The following is an 18,483-nucleotide window of genomic DNA, read 5'->3' on the forward strand; positions in this document are numbered from 1 at the left end:
TGGCTTTAATAGAGAGATCTCAGGCTGTCAGCTTGCTGGGAAGGAAATGTATTTGGGATGTAAGAGGTTGTCAGAGCGATCTAAATCAAACCTAAGAATGGTACATGCTTGGGGTAGGTATAGTGAGATAGGGCTCCTGGTGGGGCTGGAACACTTACCTTCCTCACATTGTAGATCCAGTCAAGATAAGCAGTGACCTTGGTGTACACTCCAGGAGTGCTTGGGCCCCCACAGCCATAGCCCCAGCTCACGATGCCTACAACTTGCCACTTGTCAGAATGGTACATCAAAGGCCCACCACTGTCACCCTGTGGAAAGTCAAGGCAGGAGCTGCTGGGGAGGGCAGTGGCCTTTTTCCTTGTGTACCTGAATTGGTTCATCTGTTCCCCTGTGGCTCTCCATGGCTCTGTGGACGCTCACTTCACCACCCTCCTTCTTGCTCATATTGTTCAGTGTCTGTTACTCTTGGGGGTGGGTGGGTAAGTTGAGGGAATGCTGCCTGTCTTTTCAGGTTCATAAGTCACACTAGCAAAGTGAACTTAGTTTAAGTCCAGTGGTTCCTCTACTGAGTTGCCACCAAGTGCCTGTCTATGGTAGGTCGGGTTATGGATAACTGGGATTCAATGGACTTGAAAAATGACCTTTGCCCTCAGGAAGTTTATGATCAAATGGGTTGACAGAGCCAATGCATGAGCAGATAACAGAAATCAACTAGTGAGACCTACACTCAATGCCTCTCTCTGAGACCAGTGACACTGTGGCTTGACCGCCTGCTTGTGTATCTCTGTGTGGCTACCATGAATTCCTGAAGGGCAGACATGGTCTTTAAATCTGCAGTGTTCATGGCCCACTAGGGATAATTTATAAACAGTTCTTGAATAAGGATTTTAATGTATGGAGATGGGGTAGACTGAGAAATTTGAATAAAAATAGCTCCAAAGATCCTCTGGAGGTATGGCGTGGTAAGAAGGTACACAGTAATTTCTCACAAGTCCTGGTGGCCATGGAGGGAAGGCTCATGTACCAAAGCTCACCCAGCACGAGATGATTTTTCTAACCAAGTACAGGGACAATGAGAGGGGAAATAGCCCTGGAGTCACTGTCCCCAAAGGGGTCATAGATGATGGGGTGTGAGGGTGGGTGGAGAAGGTAGCAATGTCATCTTTAAATGTAAAATATATATTTATATTTTTTCCCCTCGTCGAGAGCCAAATATCATCTACCCACCCATTTCTCCTTCTATCTTTCTCAGACTGTGTTTCTGCTTTTCTTTATCACAAACCAAGCACCACAACCTGCAAGGTTACACATGAGCATCCAGCTTGTAGGGTTCACATCCCTCTAGGACCGATGTCCCTGCTCATACAGCTCCCCATGGTCTTCGGAGGACCCACCTGGCAGGTGTCCATGTCACCCTGTGGGGTACCTGCACACAGCATCTCGGCAGTCACTTCTCCGTTGTAAGCGTCCTCTGCATTGCACTGTGTGCTGTCAATGGCCTGTACGGATGCCTGCAGCAGCGTGTCAGACATCTCTCCTGGGAGGTCAAAAACAAATTTCCTTCTTCTCCTCTTCACCCTTGGCCAAGGTTAATTTTCTGGGCCATCAATACTTTTTTTTTCTGCTTGGGATTTTGGTGTCTGGTCAGCCAGGATATAAGAATATTCTGAAGGATATTCTTATTTCTTAATACCACTGGGGAGGGTAAGATCCTTGTGCAAGGTGTCTGAGGTTCTGAGTCCAAGACTTACCTCCGTTTTCCTCTGTAAAGCCCCATCCAATGACCCAGAGTGGTGTGGCTGGGATAAGCACTTCATCAGAGAAAGGCAGGCAGATGGGCCTGACTGAGTCTACCAGGAACAGAAGGGAAGAAGATCCTTGATTAGGGATGGCTTATTGTTTTCTGATGCCTTTTTATGTTAGGGATCTTGTTGGTCTAAGTGAGACTAGGCTAGGTAATTCCTAGAGAGAATAAACCACTCGCCAGTGAGGCCCTCGGTGTCTAACTGAAATAATCTAGAGCCCCTACCTTTGACCTCACATACCTCCGCCTCACTCTCCTGTGCCTAGGCAGGATTCTTCTCTGCCCCAAATCACCCAAGTCTAGGTACTGAACAGTCAGAGATCAACCTCTGCAGGGTAGACTATTATTCTCAAGCAAGCTCAAATTTGCCCAACCTCCCCACTGTGGTCTCTTGAAACCACAAATATCACTTGATCTGTTCACCTCTCCTGCTCCCTTGCTGTCTTCTGACACATGACACATGCAAAGGAAAAAAAGAAACAACGACAACAGAAAATGTTAGGTTCCTTGTTCCTGGAGGAAAGCAGGCAGAAACACACTGACCCTCCAGCAGGGTTATTTTGCAGGGTCATGGGCACTGGTGAGGTCTGAGCAGTGCACCAGACAATTCTTTAAAAAGGGTCCTGACAACTCCAAAAGCAGATGACTTTGATATTCCAAATAGAGCAAATGGACTTGGGAAAATATCTGCTTGACAGCTAGAGCAAGTCACACGACACTGGCGATATCGAGATGACATATTAGTTGGACACCCACGGGCAGGCTGAGATCTTGAGTGGGAACATGAGTGTCTAAAGCTGCTCAGCAGAACCCGAGTAAGGTTAACCTGGGGTCTCTGTGCCCAGGGACCACCTCCTACCGGAGAATGTGAGTGGCATCTGCAGCTTAACGAGGGCAATGTCCTTCTCTTTGGGATGCAGGGGATTGGGTTCAGCGATGAAGATCTTGGCCACAGGCAAGGACGGAGAGTTACCCAGTTTGTTTGAGCCAGCCCTCACCTTCCAGCCGGAAACATCAAGATACTTCCTAGGGATAGAGATGGCTAGATCAGGGGGATCCAAGCACCCAGAGGATCTGCCTACTTAGGGCTGGGCCCCCAAGTCTGTTGATGCTTCAGGATGTCATGGGATGGAAGGGATAGGGGTGGTGGGAAGGACAATATGAGAGACACCTCCCTGAAAACAGATTAGAAAAGGAGATCTGATTCCTTTTCTTCATAAAGTGTGCCCAAGGAAATGTCTACCCAGAGGGCTTGGGAAGGGGCTACCCCACTCCTGGACCTTCGTGACCTAGAAGTTTCTCCTCAAGCCCTGTTTTTATCTTTGAATCATCATCTGCTGAGTCATGAGCTTTAAGTTTTTGTTTATTCTTCTTCACAACGGGCACCGCCTATGTGCAGGACCTTTCTCCAGGAGGGGAATCAGCACCTTTGTCAGTCTCAAAACAGTGTGGAACCCCTGATCTAGACCTGGGTACCTTGAAGGTAATGATGGGGTTTATGTGATGCACATGGTCTGTAGGGCTGGTTCTTGGTACTGTCTAGATGCTGAATGAAATAGATAAAGGAAAATGAAAAAGCCCTGGGTGGAGCCCCTTTCCCAAGGCCTGGACAGCTCCCTCTCTGCTGGGCTGAAGGATACTCTACACTTTCTAGACATAAACAGTAACTCTAGATCTTGGTGTAATTTTCTGGAAGACTTGCAAAGAGGAAACAAATTCCTTGGGAGATCAGATGTGGGGGGAGAGCTTTCGTAGCATGAATGGGATGGGTGTGCTATGGAGTAAGGATCCTGGGTATCTGAAGCTTTCCACCCAGTGGAATTCAATCTTGGAGACCAGCACAGATTTTTAATACTTAGGAAGGATGTCATGAATGGTGTCTCATTGCACCGAGGCTGCACCCTAAAAATGGTTTCCAGGGGAGATGGGGCCGGGCACCAGGGTACAATCAGGAAACAAGCTGGCTCCCTGCACTTCCTCTCTCCCTTCTAGCTTCCTTGTTCACACTTACCTGAAGCAGTGGGCTGCTGTGAGGACCCAGTGGGGATCCAGGATGCTCCCACCACAGACGTGCTGCTTGTTGTACTGAATGCTGACCTGCCACGGCCAAGAATCCACAGAGGCCTCCACCCCACCCACCACACGAGGAGTCTTCAGGCTCTTTCCACAGTCTGGACTCAGAGTGGGGGGAGGGGGGAGAAAGAAGGGGAGTCAGGCTTCTGGGGAGGGGCTGTCTCCCCAGCTACCCCTTGGGCAGGGCCCTCGGGAATAGTATGGGAAGGACGGAGGAACCCACCCGCACCAGCTCTAAATCATTCATGGAAAGAGAGTGAAAACTACCCCACAGGCTTCCCTGAGACCCACCTCTAGTTTGTGTCTAGGAATTTAGAATTTTGAACACGGACGTAATCATTGTGCTGGGAAGTTATTGTCTTCAAACCAAACAAGGGCATGAAATCACGAGTTCTGAAAGCCCTGCCCAAATGAACAGTCCCTAGAAGCTCCCCACTGAGTAAACAGATACTCACAAGCTACTTTGGTATCAGGAAATAAACACATTCTAGGAACTGGGGTTTCTTCCTTCTGTTAAGGGAGTTGCCCATGGGCTACCCTGTTTTCTGACCTACCTTTTACATATGACCTTTGAACTTGAGTTAAAAATTTCAATGCCAGGGCTAGAGAGTGGCTCAGTGACTAAGGCAACTCCCAACTGCTTCAGATCAGCTCCAGTGCCATTTCTGCCCTGTTCGGTGCCTCTCTAAAGATACTCCCTGACATGATGATCTTCCCAAAGAGGCTCCTTTCTCATCCTCTCTCCCCTGCCTGGCCCTGTGCCTGCCAAATGCTATCTGATCTGACCCTGCTTTCAACTTGCCCTTTGCTCACTTACTCAAAGCTTCTTGGTGGGCAAGATGGGGCCTACACTCTTACGGACCGCTTCACAGGTCTTTATAGAAAGCTTTCTTCCAGCCAGTGACCTGCTTGAAAGTCTCTGGAACAGTTAGGCTGTGGTTTGAGCGTGCCTCCCTCAAGGGGGCAGCTTAATCTTGAGCATGGTGGCGATGGGGTGGTGGTTTCTTTAAGTGGTGAGGCCCAATGGCCCTTAGGTCATCAAAGTAGTTGCTTTCTGAGGGGGATAAAGTAGTTTTCTATGATCCCTGAGTACCTTCCAGAACTTAGGACAAGACAGAGCTCACCCTGCTGTCTGGTTCCTTGTTTTATTCACACCCTGTCGCATGGCCCACCAGCCAGCATTAGGCCAGCAAACCAAGGTGGCTTTCTGGTCCTAGATCTCCAGGTTCTAAAACTGTAAGCTAAGCGAAACTTCTTTATGACATTATCCTGCCTCAGATATTTCAGTGCAACAATAAAAACCCAATACACTCAGGACATGCGCTGAGAGCAGATGGCTGGAGGGAGTTCTTGGCCTTGACCACTTGAAGGAACACTGATCTGAAAGTCTAAGGTTGGCCACAAACAGTGGGACTTAGAGGCTAAGAGACAGAGAAGTGAGGATAAAGGTCTGTCTTCCTGACTGTCCCTGGCCTAGGCCCCAGACTCTAAGAGACAAGGCGTACTCACCAAGGCAGCGCAGGGAAACCAGGGAGCCTGAGAGGCAGGATCTGAAAGAGAGACACAGGACCCTGTGACTTCTGCTTTCCCCTTGGCTGGGAGGTTGGAACTCAGCCTGTGTGAGCTGCTGATTCAACCCCATCCCCCAGTACTGCGGAACCCCAGAACCTTCATCACGAATGTGTGTAGAACCGCATTACTACCCAGTGTGGTTCTATTTGATGCATCACTCCTGTGGCTTTGCATGCACCTACAACATGGAGGTGCAAAGCTAGTCTGGGCTCCTGGAACCCTGGGTGGGGAGGGAGCAGAACCTGCCGCACGGTGGCCCTTCCAAACAGAACGGGATTTTGATGGAATCGAGCAGATAGTCATTCTACCACTAACCCTGTTCTTTTCAAGTTTCAGTGTTAAGGCTCTGTCCAGCGTCCTGAATGCTAAGAAGCCAGCCTGCTCCTGGAGCCTGGGCTGCCTCTGGCTGCCTCATAGGGGATTTTGTTTTGAATCAGCTGTGCTCTAATGTAGGGTGGTAAGGGGAGGGCTGAAGAACCTTCCTTGGAGCATTAGAAGGTAGCACTTTAGCCTGGGAAAGTGATGGAAAAGTACGAAGCTACTTTCAGGCTCTTGCCTACCAGGCAACTCATTAGGGAACATGAAGTAGCCGTGGAAGGTTAATCGTCACCGTTCATTGCTCTGCCTCTGAGCAGGACAGTGTATGTTGTGTTAAAGAAGAAGGCTAACAGAGAATATCCCCTGTGCCTGAAAATGGGATTCCATAACCCTGGACATTTAATGACCTGCTCGGCTAGTTCTTCCTGTTGTCTGGCTCGTGTTCCCCTTGCTGCAATCCTGAGACACTTTCCAGTGTTAGTTAGCCTCTGTGGGTCAGAATGTATCCTCTCACTCACCTGCTTCCATTGTGCATCTGAAGTTCCTGGCTGTTTCCTGTGACTTGAGCAACAACGAGATCCTGGTCTGGGCCAATCTCCACTGCTCTGAAAGCGGGCTGGCTGTGGTAGGGAGAGTCGGTTGTGAGCTGGGGCAGAGGCTGGAATTGGATGCTCCCGGGGAGGGGGTACAGGTTAATGTGGCATGGCTGGCTCTGCCGGATCACAGAGACAGTCCCACATCAAGGCAGAACACAGCCCAAATCAGGCTGCTGTGGCCCTGCTTTCTTTGCCAGAGACTCGTGGCCCAGAAGCGGAGCTCTGCAGAAGGTTAGGGGTCTGCTCCAGCATCTTTGTAGGTTCACATCAGTGGGAGCAAAGAAGCAAAGACACCCAGATGAACTCCTGTCTCAGCACGGAGGGAACTGGAGTGTGGATATTTGGTTTTCCATATAAGGGCCCTGGAGACAGGAGAAGCCTGGATCTATTCTCATAGAAGTCCAGATGGAACTCCCTGAAACTTGGACCACCCTCTCCCTTCCCTTCTGCTAATCTATGTTTGTGTTCTTTCAAACCCCATATTCAAATCTTCCTCCTCCAGGAAGCCTTCCTTAACTACTCTGTTCTCTGGTTTTTTCTTTGCTAAATTTTGCCTCTTAAATTTCTCCCTTCTCCAGTCTGTCCTCTCATGTCAAGATTTGCATAGACATCTGGGGTCATTCCATGTCTCTGGCTTACTAGTCCACATTCAGATGGGACTGCAAACACTTCCTTGGTGAACCACGTGCTGAATCTGGGATGACCAGAGTCTGTCTAAAGGGCCCCCCAGACTTAAGTTCCAATATGCTGGACCTGACACCAGATTGGTGTATGACCATGGGCAAGTCCTATTTGTCCCGTGTGTATTTCCCTGAGTCTCAGTTTTCTCCATGAATGATGCATAAGCCAGGTGGTCCCTGACTCCTACACTAGACCACCTATGGCTTTGTGTTCCTAGATAAGAAAGGTTTCCTTCCAATCCAGGCAGGAAAGGAAGTAAAGAGATTTGAGCAGAGAGCTCTGACCCAGAAGGAGAGAGGAAGCTGTCAGTGAACACAGCCAGCAAAGCTAACTTGGGCAGGGATTTAATGAACTTTGATATTCTAAAGCCAAAGAGGTCAGGGTGGTGCTGTCTGGTGCTTCAGGGCTTTATAGAAGTGTGAGGATTCTGGGAGTCTACCACTTTAAGAACCCCAGGAAACTCCAAGTTTCATAACTGAGTCAGCCTGCTGCATCTGGTCCAGCTGACGCTGCAGTTGGCTGGACTGCAGTGGAGGAGGGGGTGGCTGCAGGGGAAGTAGGAGACAGCAGGTGCTGGGCCTGCTGTCCTTGGAAATGAGGTGACAGTTGTCCCTTTTCTAGAGGGTGCTAGGAGTTCTTATCTGGAGGGAAGAGATCAGGACCTTTATAAAGAGGGGACAGAGGGAACAGAGACCATATGGATTGATACTGGCTGCTCAGAACATCTACTGGACAAAACCTTGAGGCTGCTTTAGGGATCTGTGAGTCTGTCTTGTCTCTGGACTCAGTTTCTTAGAGTCCTGAGAAAGTTCAGTCTGCTAGGGAAAGTGTGATCCCTGTCTGCAGAAGACCACCCGGGTTCCTTTCCATCCTTCGTAGGTAGGTTCCTAGAGGGACTGATTCTCACTTTCCCTTCTATCGTTGATGAAGCCTTGTGAGTAGAGAGAATTCGCTGTACAAGCAGACACCATGAGAACTCATGGTGTCCAGAAATCCGGTCGTGGCAGGTACAGATCCCACCCCTCTACCTCCCAGCTCCTGCCTGAGCAAGGTGTTTAGTCTCTCAGAGCCTGCTTCTAACGCAGATTTAATAATAACCATGCTTCGAGCTTTCTGCCAAGATCAGATGAATATATGTAATGCTAATTACCCTTCATGCACCTCCATCCACTCCAGATTTGGACCTGCTTCTGCACTTCACTGAAAGAGCTGGGACTCTAGTGATGGGCCCCAACAGAATCAGGCTAGTCCTTGCTATTTTTGTTTTCAAGTGCAAAGAATGGAACCCAGGGCTCTGCCCGTGCCAGGTGAATGTTCCACCACTGAGCTACACCCCCAGTCTTCCTTCCTGCTAAATTTTAACCTAGATGACTTTGCATTTTAAGTTTGTCTTGTGTTATGGTCAGGGGAAGACTTCTCACAAAAGGGCAAAAGGAGAGGTAGTTGGGGAGCAAGGAAATTCCTTATGAGATCGACACTGGTGACTTTGAGGAAACTGAGGCTGGGGGATTATCTTTATGCTCCTTGTTAATGAAAGAGCTGGGATCCAAAGTTCTGTATGAATTCCGTGTCTGTGTTTTTAGGGAAATAAAATAGGAAGTAAAGAAAGGAGGGGGGAGGGAAGAAAAAGAGGCAGGCAAGCACAAAGGAAGGAAGGAAGGAAGGTAGGCAGAAAGGTTATTGGTGTGAAGTGACAACATCCTATGGCGTTGGATGAGTACCTGTCATAGCCCATCTGTCTGCAGGCTGTCTTGGCCAGTGCTTCTGTGAAGTTGTCAAAACAGGCCGAGGCCCAGGTCCCTGTGGATGCATCCAGCACCTGCAAGGTGGATCTGTCCTTGGAGAGTCGGACTAGGAAAGAAGGAGCCCGGGTTAGCTGGAGGGTGTGGCCACTCAAGCCCAGCCCCTTGAAACTTATTGTGAGACCAGCCCCAACTCTCACCGCTGCTCCCCAACCCAGGACTGTGGACATGTTCAACATCAAAGGAAGTTCTTCCAGTTGACTAACCTAATTTGGATGGCAGCTAGGGTGGAGCCTGACCAGCTGCCCAGAAACCCGGTAGCTTCTCCATGGAAGGTCAGAGAAAGAGTTGGAGTGAAAACCTCTATTGATATTAGGATGGCAGGCACTCATAGGCATTTGACTTTACTAATTAAGAGCCAATACACAGGAAGTCACTCAGCCCTGCCCCTCAAGGAGTCTTATTAACTATCTTCTGGGCTAAGTGTCAGTAGGTCAATCCAAGCTGGAAGAGCCCATCTTTTATGCTTGAAACACATGCTTCTTCAGTCACCCCCCTCTGTCCTGTTCCCTAAGATGTCACCATGAATGGAAGGCTGGCTGGCTAAATGACATGGTGACAACATTTCTAGTCTCCTGGAGTTATCAAAGAAGAACATGCACCCTAGAAAAGTGGGTACAGCCAGCATAGCATAAGCAATACTCCCTTGTCCCATCAGGACCATTAACCCTTCCGGAGAGTGTGTCTTGTCCACTGCTGGGATCTAATGGTAGATGTGTCATGACCCTGCTCTTGGGGACCTTTTCCATCAGGGCTAGGAACTGACAAGGGGTACAGAGACCACCTCTGAGCAGACTTTCTCCACTGCTCCTGCCCTTCAAATCCCTGGACTCACCTGCCACTCTGGCCTTCTCAGTGAAGTTCTTGACGCAGTGTTCCTCATCCTCCCCCAAGGCACAGTCAAGGTGGCCATCACACACTTGGCCCCTCGGAATGAAGGCTAGGGGATTTCCGCAGATGAAGTAGTATTTATCCAGAATCACCTTGACTGGAAAGTACATTAGGGAGAAGCAGAGTGGGCTGGGGTCAAACAGGTGGTTGGGGACAGAGAGGGGCTGCTTTTGCTGAAACCCAGGCTGGCTGGAGGCAAGCAGCCAATTTTAAAAATGAATCATTTCTTTAGCGTGTGTCTATGCGTGCACACGTGCACATGCGTGCCTATCTTTTGGGAGTTAGTTTCAGGTATTTTGTTACAGCAGTGGAAAGGTGACTAACACAGTTGTATCAGGCTGGGCCAACTAAGGTCTGGAAGAAATGATCTGGGGTTTTATACATCTCGTAAATACCCTGGGCTCTCAAGGACTGAGGTGGTGTCTGACCTGTGGATACCCACTGTTACTACCACAAGGACCTGGTCAGCCAGAGAACTGGGGTTCCATCCCAGCCTCTGTACCTGTTTGCCTTGCTTGGGCTTCGAACCTCAGTGTTCAACTGTAGAATTAAGGGTTCAAGCAGAAGGTCTCTGTGTGCCACCCAATGGGTGGTGTCTGCTGCAAGTATGAATGTCATCTGAACTCTTAGTAAGGCTCCCCAAGGGCGAGCCATGCCCAGGCTGTTCAGGCACTACACTCCTTGGGTCCCAGCTCTGCCTTCTACATGCCCTTGGTTTGTTTTAAATCCAGGTTCTTTACATAAGGTTTCTCGTAGCTGTTCATGATGCTACGAGAATAAGGTATTCCATACTTTAGAGGCTCAGCAGACTTCTTTCTGGGCACACAGGTTCCATGGGGAGCCACGACCCCCAATCCCTGACTCCTAAGCTTGTCTCTTCTGCTCAGTTCTCTGCTGTAAAAGCTGTGGCCAGTCTCTGCTGTAACTCTAGAAATTATTGTCACAGAGTGTGCTGCCTAAAATGACATCAGAGCTGATGAAGACCAAGCTGGGGTGGGCAGGGGGTTCTACCTGCCTGGTCATCTTCCCTAGTACCTCCTCTCCCTCTGCTCTCTACAGGCAGAAACACTCTCTAGTCTCACAGATAGTAGGGTTGCACAGACACCCCATCCAGCCCCCTCACCCTGTTCCTCCACCAGCTGTCAGTTTGCAGGAGATGGGAAGGAGGCGGCTGGGGGTGGGCACCTCTGCCACTGCCTGTGTGGGTTTGGAATGGGTGCCACGTGTAGAGCAACCATCTGGAAGAGAAGCCATCTGGGAGAACTGGGGGATGCGTTCACCTTCCCTTTGCACTAAGAAGAAGGCTCCCCCAAAAGCAGGGGTGGACACATGAGGCTTCCACCTCCCCTCCCCCACAAAGCTTTGTGCAGATCACCTGCCTGTCACCGTGGGAGGGAGGACTGTCGGGGCTGTGGCTGAGTGAGGGGGTGAGGGTGAGAATGGGGGCTCCCGTATGGTCACCTATGGGGATGGGGTGGGGTGAAAGCGGTGTGGGGGGCTGTAACTCACTGAGGAGAGCCACAATCACGAGGATTATCAGGATCAGAACCACAGCGATGATAGGAATCCCCACCTTTTTGAAGGTCTCCAGGGGCCTTCGGGGTTTGCGAAAGGGAGGGACATCTGTGAGGAGAAAGACAGGGGGAGGAGCGGGCAGTGAGCACTCAAACCCAACCCTGCCAAGACCCACAGCCCTCTGCTCCTGGCCCGTGTCAGGACACCCTAGTGACAGTTGGGGATTATATCTGCAGGCAAGACTGAACTTTGTGAACATGTCTTCTTCCACCTCCCCTCCCTCACCCAGATTCACCTGTCTTTCATAACCATTTCTCAAAGGAGCTGGCAGTGCCTGCCACCTCTCCTCGTCTTGCCCTACCTCGTACAAGACGTCACTCTTGCTGGGTCTGACCTTGGGAGGGGTCTGAGCTTATCACACATGTACTTGGGCACTTGAAATATATGAAATGTTACCACTTATCCTGCCCCATTCTTGAATATATTTTTATTTTAATCAACACAGAATTATATTTTGGAGGTATGGTGTAACATTTTAACACATGCATGTAATACTTTATAATGATAAAATTAGGGTAATCGCTGTTTATCATCTAAGACATTTATTTTTGTGCATGTGTGGGGAGCATCCAGAATTCTCTCACTAGTTCTTCTGGAATATCAAATGTCATCAACTGCAGTTACCCTCTAGTGATGGAGAACATAGGTTACCACTCCATTACTCCTCTTTACTCCAGTTGTTTCTTTGATCATTGTTTTTAAAAGGGAAGGAGAGCTAGGTCACATAGCCAAGGCTAGCCTTATGTTCTATATGTAGACCAGGATGACCTTGAACTTTTGTTCCTCCTGGTGCTGGGATTTGAGGCATGTACCGCCACCACTGGTTTCTGCCGTGTTGGGGATGGAACCCAAGGGTTTATGCTTGTTAGGAAAGCCTTATACCAACTGAGCAACATCCCAAGTTAGTCCAACACACAGCAAGTTCCCAGCATGGTCCTTGTCCTTAAGGAGAGTAGAGTCTGGGAGAAGAAGCAAACAGGACAAATGACGGCATCACCTGGGGAATGCTGGGGAAGGCTTCTTGAGTGGGTGGCAGTTTGATACACGAAGAAAGAGGGAGCAGAGGCTCTGGGGCCGTTCAGACCCAGACACAGAGGGGGTACTGCGAGCATCTAGTGTCCTTGGGTATGAAGTGGGTCAAAACCTACTGGGAGGCAGAACCACAAAGTCCTTTTGTGGAGACTTGAAAATCATACTAGGACCTGGCATTTGTCCTGACAGCACGGAGGAGCCACTCGGCGCTTTGAACAAGAGAGGGTAGGTGATGCCACTGTTACCTAGAGAGGGTTCACTCGGTGTCAGGGAGGAAGAGGGGTGAAATGAAAGAGTTTGGGACTAGGGAAATCACATAGGAGGACATCATTGCCTAAAAATTGTAAAACAAATAAACAAACAAGCCATGACATGTTTGCTTCACAAAGTGTCATAGTTTGAAACTGAAATGATAATGGCAGGCTCATAGTTTTGAATGTTTGGTCTCTAAATAGTGGCATTATTTTGGAAATGTCTAGAAACTTGGGAAGTTAAGGCTTAGCTGGAGAAAGTAGATCCCCAAGGGTGTATATTTGGGAGTCTACTTTCTTTGCCTACTTTTGAAATTTCCTTTTATGTATCCCATTTTCCTGCAACACCCTGTGAATTGCTCTGTTACACCTTTTCATGGACTGAAACATTTTGGAACTCTTTCAGAACGAGTCCCCTGTCCATGAAGTTGTTTGGGTCAGGTGTATCGGTCACAGTGACACAAAAGAACACATGGCTAGCCAAGGAGATGGGGAGTGACAAGGTTGTGAAAAGTCCTCTCAGTTGGCATCAAAGACAGGTTCTGGGTTTTTTTGGGTCCCTTTTCTTCAGGCGATGAGCTCAGGAGGCGTTTGGAGGCCTTTCTCCTAAGGGGAGCTGGGCGAAAAGCATGAGAGCTTCAGAAACCTAGAACACAGTAGGCATGCTCTCCTGCTTTTGAATCTACCTGGCTCACTCTCTCAGTCACTCCCTCAGCTTCTTCAAGCCTTTGTTTTAAGACTCCTTCATGTGAGCCCACTCTAGCTCTTCCTGCTTAAGATGCGACCACCACTAGTTTCCCAACCTCCCTGCTTGCCTGCTTTTCTCCCAAAGCCCTTATCATCACTGACCTACTTTGGCGGTTTTCTGTCTCCTCCCACCCCTCCCTGAAATGGAAACGAAGCTGCCACAAAGACAGTGTCTTTTGTGCACTTCTGAGTCTCCAGTGCCTAGAGCAAAGCCCACGGCAGACACCCAACTAGTGTAAACGAAATGGGAAAGATCTGCCCTTGGCTCTGTTCTCTTAGGAGCTTCCTGTCTGCCCTTTCTCTGGTTCTCACTTTATTGTGCCTCAGACATGGTGATTATGTGTCTGGCTCTACCCACTGTCCTCTGCTCAGCTGAAACTCAGACTGATGTCTGCCAAAGTCCAGTGCCCCAGACATGATGGTATCAATGACTGTCAGTAAGAAAGCACAAACTTTGTGTTTCTCTAATGGAGAGTTTTAAGTATGCAGAGGCCCAGCACTGAGGATATGAATAAGAAGTGATATGGCCTATAAATGGTTAGAGCCTGGTAGAAAGCAGATTATCAGTAATACCAGCCGGTCCTGTTTTTAAAGTCCTCACACCAAATCTTCAGAATTATTATGGTCCCGTGGCCACGGACATATCAATATTTTGTTCAGTCAACCATGTGTGATTTGTTTACTAGTCTCTGCTTCTAGGGACATGAGGTTGATTCATTTTTGTGGTTAGCAAACAATCTATTGGACTGTGTCCAGGCACAAAGGTGGATTTACTTTGTCCCTTTCCTCTTGAGTGACAACAGGGACTCCTGTCACATTCATGCTTGGACTTTAGTACTCTGAACCTTCTAAGCCATGTAATTGACTTCATTTACTGACCCAAATGGATTTTTACTGCTTGCTAATTCAACACACACACACACACACACACACACACACACACACACACACACATGGAGGGGGAGGGGGAGTGGAGGAGGAGGAGGGAGGGAGGGAGGGAGGGAGGGAGGGAGAGAGAGAGAAAGAGAGAGAGAGAGAGAGAGAGAGAGAGAGAGAGAGAGAGAGAGAGAGAGAGAGAGAGAGAGATAGATCTGCTACAGGTTGGCTTTCTGGTGCTGAATGACCTAAGTGTTATTCCTGACCTCTGGAACTCAGGAGCTTAGATACCCCCTTTCCCCCCACCCCCAAATGGCTGGCTGACTCATCTAGCCTGGGTAATACAGTGTCCTCATCACTTGGGCAGCTGCACAGTCTCTCCTTTCAGCTTTTTTTCTACCAATCTGGTTCGGTAGTTACTGAGTTTGTTCATTGGGTGAGGCAGAGGAAGAGCCAGGGGAAGCCTGGTGCTCTTTAGGGACTCTGTGGTCTACTGTTACATTAATTAACACCAGAGTACAAAGAAGGAACTGTTTCCACTCACTGAGTTATTGTTTCTGGTTATTATTAACTTGTGAATCAAATAAGATGTTAACATGAGTGGGATCGGTCATTGTCTTTCGGATGAGTTCCCCCGTTCTTTTGTCTTGCCTATGTGTAGGCTACCAGAAGTAGGTGTCAATGAATCAAACTATATAATAAGAGAGGTAAAACCCTTAAAACTGGGGAGATTTTTACTTATTCACTTATCTGTCTTCTTTAGTCAGGAATTCACAGCTATTTTCTTTCCTACCAGCAAAACACCAGTGCCCTTGGTAGCATGAACTCCATGAGACCAGGTCATACATTGTGCTATTGTTGGTGTCCAACTCCATGCCAGTCAGGGCCTGGCACAGAGTAGACTGGGAAGTCACTGTTCTTGGCCATTAGGCCTGCTGGTCATATAACCCAGAGACAAGGCTTTTTTTTTTTTTTTTTTTTTTTTAAAGAACAAATTCTGGAACATATGAGTATTTGGTACTTTTTGAACAATGGACAAATGGTGGACTGACATTACACTTAGCATGACGGTGGTTCTCTCAGTATCTGAGATTCAAAGGCCCCAGGGGACTTGAACTTACCATTGTTGTTCAGGGGTTGGCCACTGTCTGCCTCCTGCAATTGAAGGAAAAAGGTTAAAGTTGAGTGAGGTGACCTCTGAGATCCAGAGTGGCAGGGCTCGCTTCCCAGAGACATTCTTCCTGCTATGTCTAAACTGCCAGTCGAAATGAAAAATTTCATCCATACCCCAATTTGACCTGGCTCAACTGGTTTGCCACTCTTAGAGACTAGTTAGGAGCCTCAGAGACGATCGGCTGCTGGGCTGTTATCTGTCAATCATTAAAATTTTTTTTTTTTAACATATATTGCATTTTTGTAGAAACTTGAGTGAAGGCCATACTTAAATGTCCAATAATGTAAGAGATGCTCACTGTCATTATTTATTACATAAATGTAAACTCAGGCTTCAGCAAACTCTCTCTCTTTCCAGACATTAGAATGGCTAAAGTTAAAAACACTGACACTATTAAGTGAGGACACAGGACAGGGAGCAACTGGAATGTCTATGCTTGTTAGTGGGTTATAAACTATAGCAGTGCCTTGAATAAGGGATTTGATAGTAATCACCGGGATGGTTTGTAATTTGATGGCTCAGCAGACCTACTGTGGGATGTAATCACAGGAAAGACGTGCTTTTATATATCTAGCAGAAACCTTGGGTTTTTACAGCAACATTGTTTGTAATAGTTAAACATTGGAAAAACTCCTAATAGTTGAAGAGTTAAATAAATTGTGGATTATCTACACAATAGAATTTCAGCAAGAGATAGGAACAAACTTCTTACAATTACTCCTTTTTACCTAAAAATATTTTTATGTGTATGAGAATTTTGCCTCATGTATGTTTGTGTACCACCTCTGTGCCTGGTACCCATGAAGAGGGCATTCGTTCAATGGTTAAGATGAACTCTAACCCACTGAACTACCTCTCCAACCCTCTAGGTTGTCTGTTTGACTAGATTCAAAAATGCCTGTGAAGGGCTGTGGAGATGGCTCAGTTGGTTAACTGCTTGAAGTTAATAAGCATAAAGACCTGAGTCTAGATTATTAGCACCCACATATAAGGCTGTGTGTAGTGGTACACCCCTATAATCCTGGCTCTGAAGAGGTGGAGACAGGAGAATCCTAAGACTTGCTGCCATCTAGACTAGAAAAGCAGGGAGCTCCAGTTTCAGTAAAAGACCCTGTCTCAAAAATAAGGTGGAGAGGAATCAAGGAAGACACCTACCATTGACCTCTGGCTTCCACATATACTTAATACACTCATGTACACACATGTGCACATACACACAAATGTGCACGCACACACACAGGGAAATGCCTAGGACATGTTGACTCGTATCTCTGGCTATGTCTGTGTTGACATCTCCAGATCTGATGAGATCATTGGTCTAATGGACTAATTGACTGATGGGTTCATAAACACAACGGCATCATTGGAAAAGGGTGAAAGTTAGGGAGTGTGGCCTCATGAAAAGGGTTAGATCCTGGAGGGAAGTCCCTATAAGGGCATCTTTCCCTGAACTTTCTCTGTCTCTTTTTCCCATTCTAGTATCCCAAGAAGTGAGGCAGTCCCCACTACCCGCCCCCTCTTGCATGTAGCCCACATAGTGCCGGTTCATGAGTCAGATCAATCCTTTCTCCTTTAAATCACTTCTGTCAAATGCTTTCTCCAAAGAACACTGTAGTAGCCAACCCAAGGCTAGTGCTAAAGGCAGTGATGGGGATGAACTTCATGACATCATGATGAGAGAACTAAACATGGAAGAGCAATGTACTACACAATGACATTGACACACGGTCACGGGGCCCAAAGGTAAAGGTCAGGGTGCTAGCAGTCAGAACAGCGTTACTGCCCAGGAAGCAGGGGTGTTATAGGAAGAAACCCAATGGATTGTTCTGGAATACCGAGAAATGTCTAGATCTCGCTGTGGGTGTTGGCTACACTGGGTTTATGTGTGTTAGACCTTCACTGTGAGGTGTATTTTAGGTAGGAGCCATGTGTTGCATGTGAATTATACCTAATAAAGCTGACAAGCCCAAACAAGAATCTACCAGGATACTGGGCATTTCTGAGAGTGTGGCCCTAGCTCTGCAGTGACACACATGTGCAAACGTGCACAGGCATTTCCTTCATTTGCTTAACCCCTCCCATGTATGCTCAGTGTACACACAACCAAAGAGAATCAAACATGGGGGCTTCTTAATCAGAGACTCGAATGCAAAGTACATTTACTCTTTCTTTCTGCAGACAAGGGTCAGAGGGTTGGTGATGTCCAGGCTCATTTTAATCTCTTGAGCAGCTTAGAGCCTTCTGCCCTTTCAGGTCTGGTGGAGGATGGGGAATTCTTGAGTTCTGTCTGTTAAGCCTCTAAGGGACTCACTTGCTGGTTCTGCACTGAGGTCACAGATGCCAGAGGTGGTGGGAGAAAACAGCAGAATCCTATACACATCCTACTGGGATTTTCTGGTCCCTTATGGGAGAAAAAAGACTTCTAAGCTCTTGGTGTGTGGAAACCCTAAATCTGTTACAAACAAAACAAAACAAAACCACCTGGGGACAGTCTGTTCTCATGTTTAAACATGGGAGTCTCAGTGATGACTGGGGAGCTCTCTTCTGTCTTCTTGTCCTTCCACTTTCAAGTCTGCATTCTTCTGGAGAAATGCCAGGCTTTGCTCTTTGATGTCACTAGGTCTGGGCTGGCTGGTACAATTGTCCACAAGGACTGAGTAGGAATACAGGCTCTGCTTCCTACTGATTGTGTACCGTTGAGCAAGAAAGGAAATGAACCTTCTGGTGGTAAGTGCCAAGGCTACCATTTGCTGCCTGTCCATCCCCTGTGCTTCCATGGCCTTTCTCTGTTTGGGCAGTCTCCATTTCTCTGTCTTCTTTCTGTTTCTTACTTTTTTAAAATTTAAGATTTTATTCTAAATTGGCAAATAATAATTGTACTGGTCTCACTTCTTGCTTTGTACCTTGATGTTAAACATCAGACTTATGCCTGCAAATAACTGAACTCATCTCTGGGCTCTGCTTGCTCCCAGGCTCTCCTTGGTCATCACCAACCTGGTTGGAAGGGATAGCTTTCAGAATGAAGATGAGAGCAGATCAGAGCACTTGGCCCTATGGACACCTAGTCAGGAGATAACAATACCAACAGTAA

General features: G+C 47.7%; 1 protein-coding gene across 1 annotated transcript in view; it reads right to left on the reverse strand.

Moving 5' to 3' along the window:
* Positions 1–18,483, reverse strand: part of TMPRSS4 (transmembrane serine protease 4) — a gene marked incomplete at both ends in the record, with an annotated part of 57,813 nt that overhangs the window by 3,717 nt on the left and 35,613 nt on the right. The window contains 11 exons of the mRNA XM_080930584.1: positions 105–308; positions 1,395–1,537; positions 1,752–1,850; positions 2,664–2,830; positions 3,816–3,975; positions 5,387–5,427; positions 6,286–6,387; positions 8,766–8,895; positions 9,682–9,834; positions 11,247–11,360; positions 15,340–15,373. Of these exons, the coding sequence (XP_080786710.1) occupies positions 105–308; positions 1,395–1,537; positions 1,752–1,850; positions 2,664–2,830; positions 3,816–3,975; positions 5,387–5,427; positions 6,286–6,387; positions 8,766–8,895; positions 9,682–9,834; positions 11,247–11,360; positions 15,340–15,373 (1,347 nt within the window). The remainder of the gene's footprint in view (positions 1–104; positions 309–1,394; positions 1,538–1,751; positions 1,851–2,663; positions 2,831–3,815; positions 3,976–5,386; positions 5,428–6,285; positions 6,388–8,765; positions 8,896–9,681; positions 9,835–11,246; positions 11,361–15,339; positions 15,374–18,483) is intronic.

This window comes from Micromys minutus (genome assembly GCF_963924665.1).
Source record: "Micromys minutus genome assembly, chromosome: 16".
NCBI classification, from domain to species: Eukaryota; Metazoa; Chordata; class Mammalia; order Rodentia; family Muridae; genus Micromys; species Micromys minutus.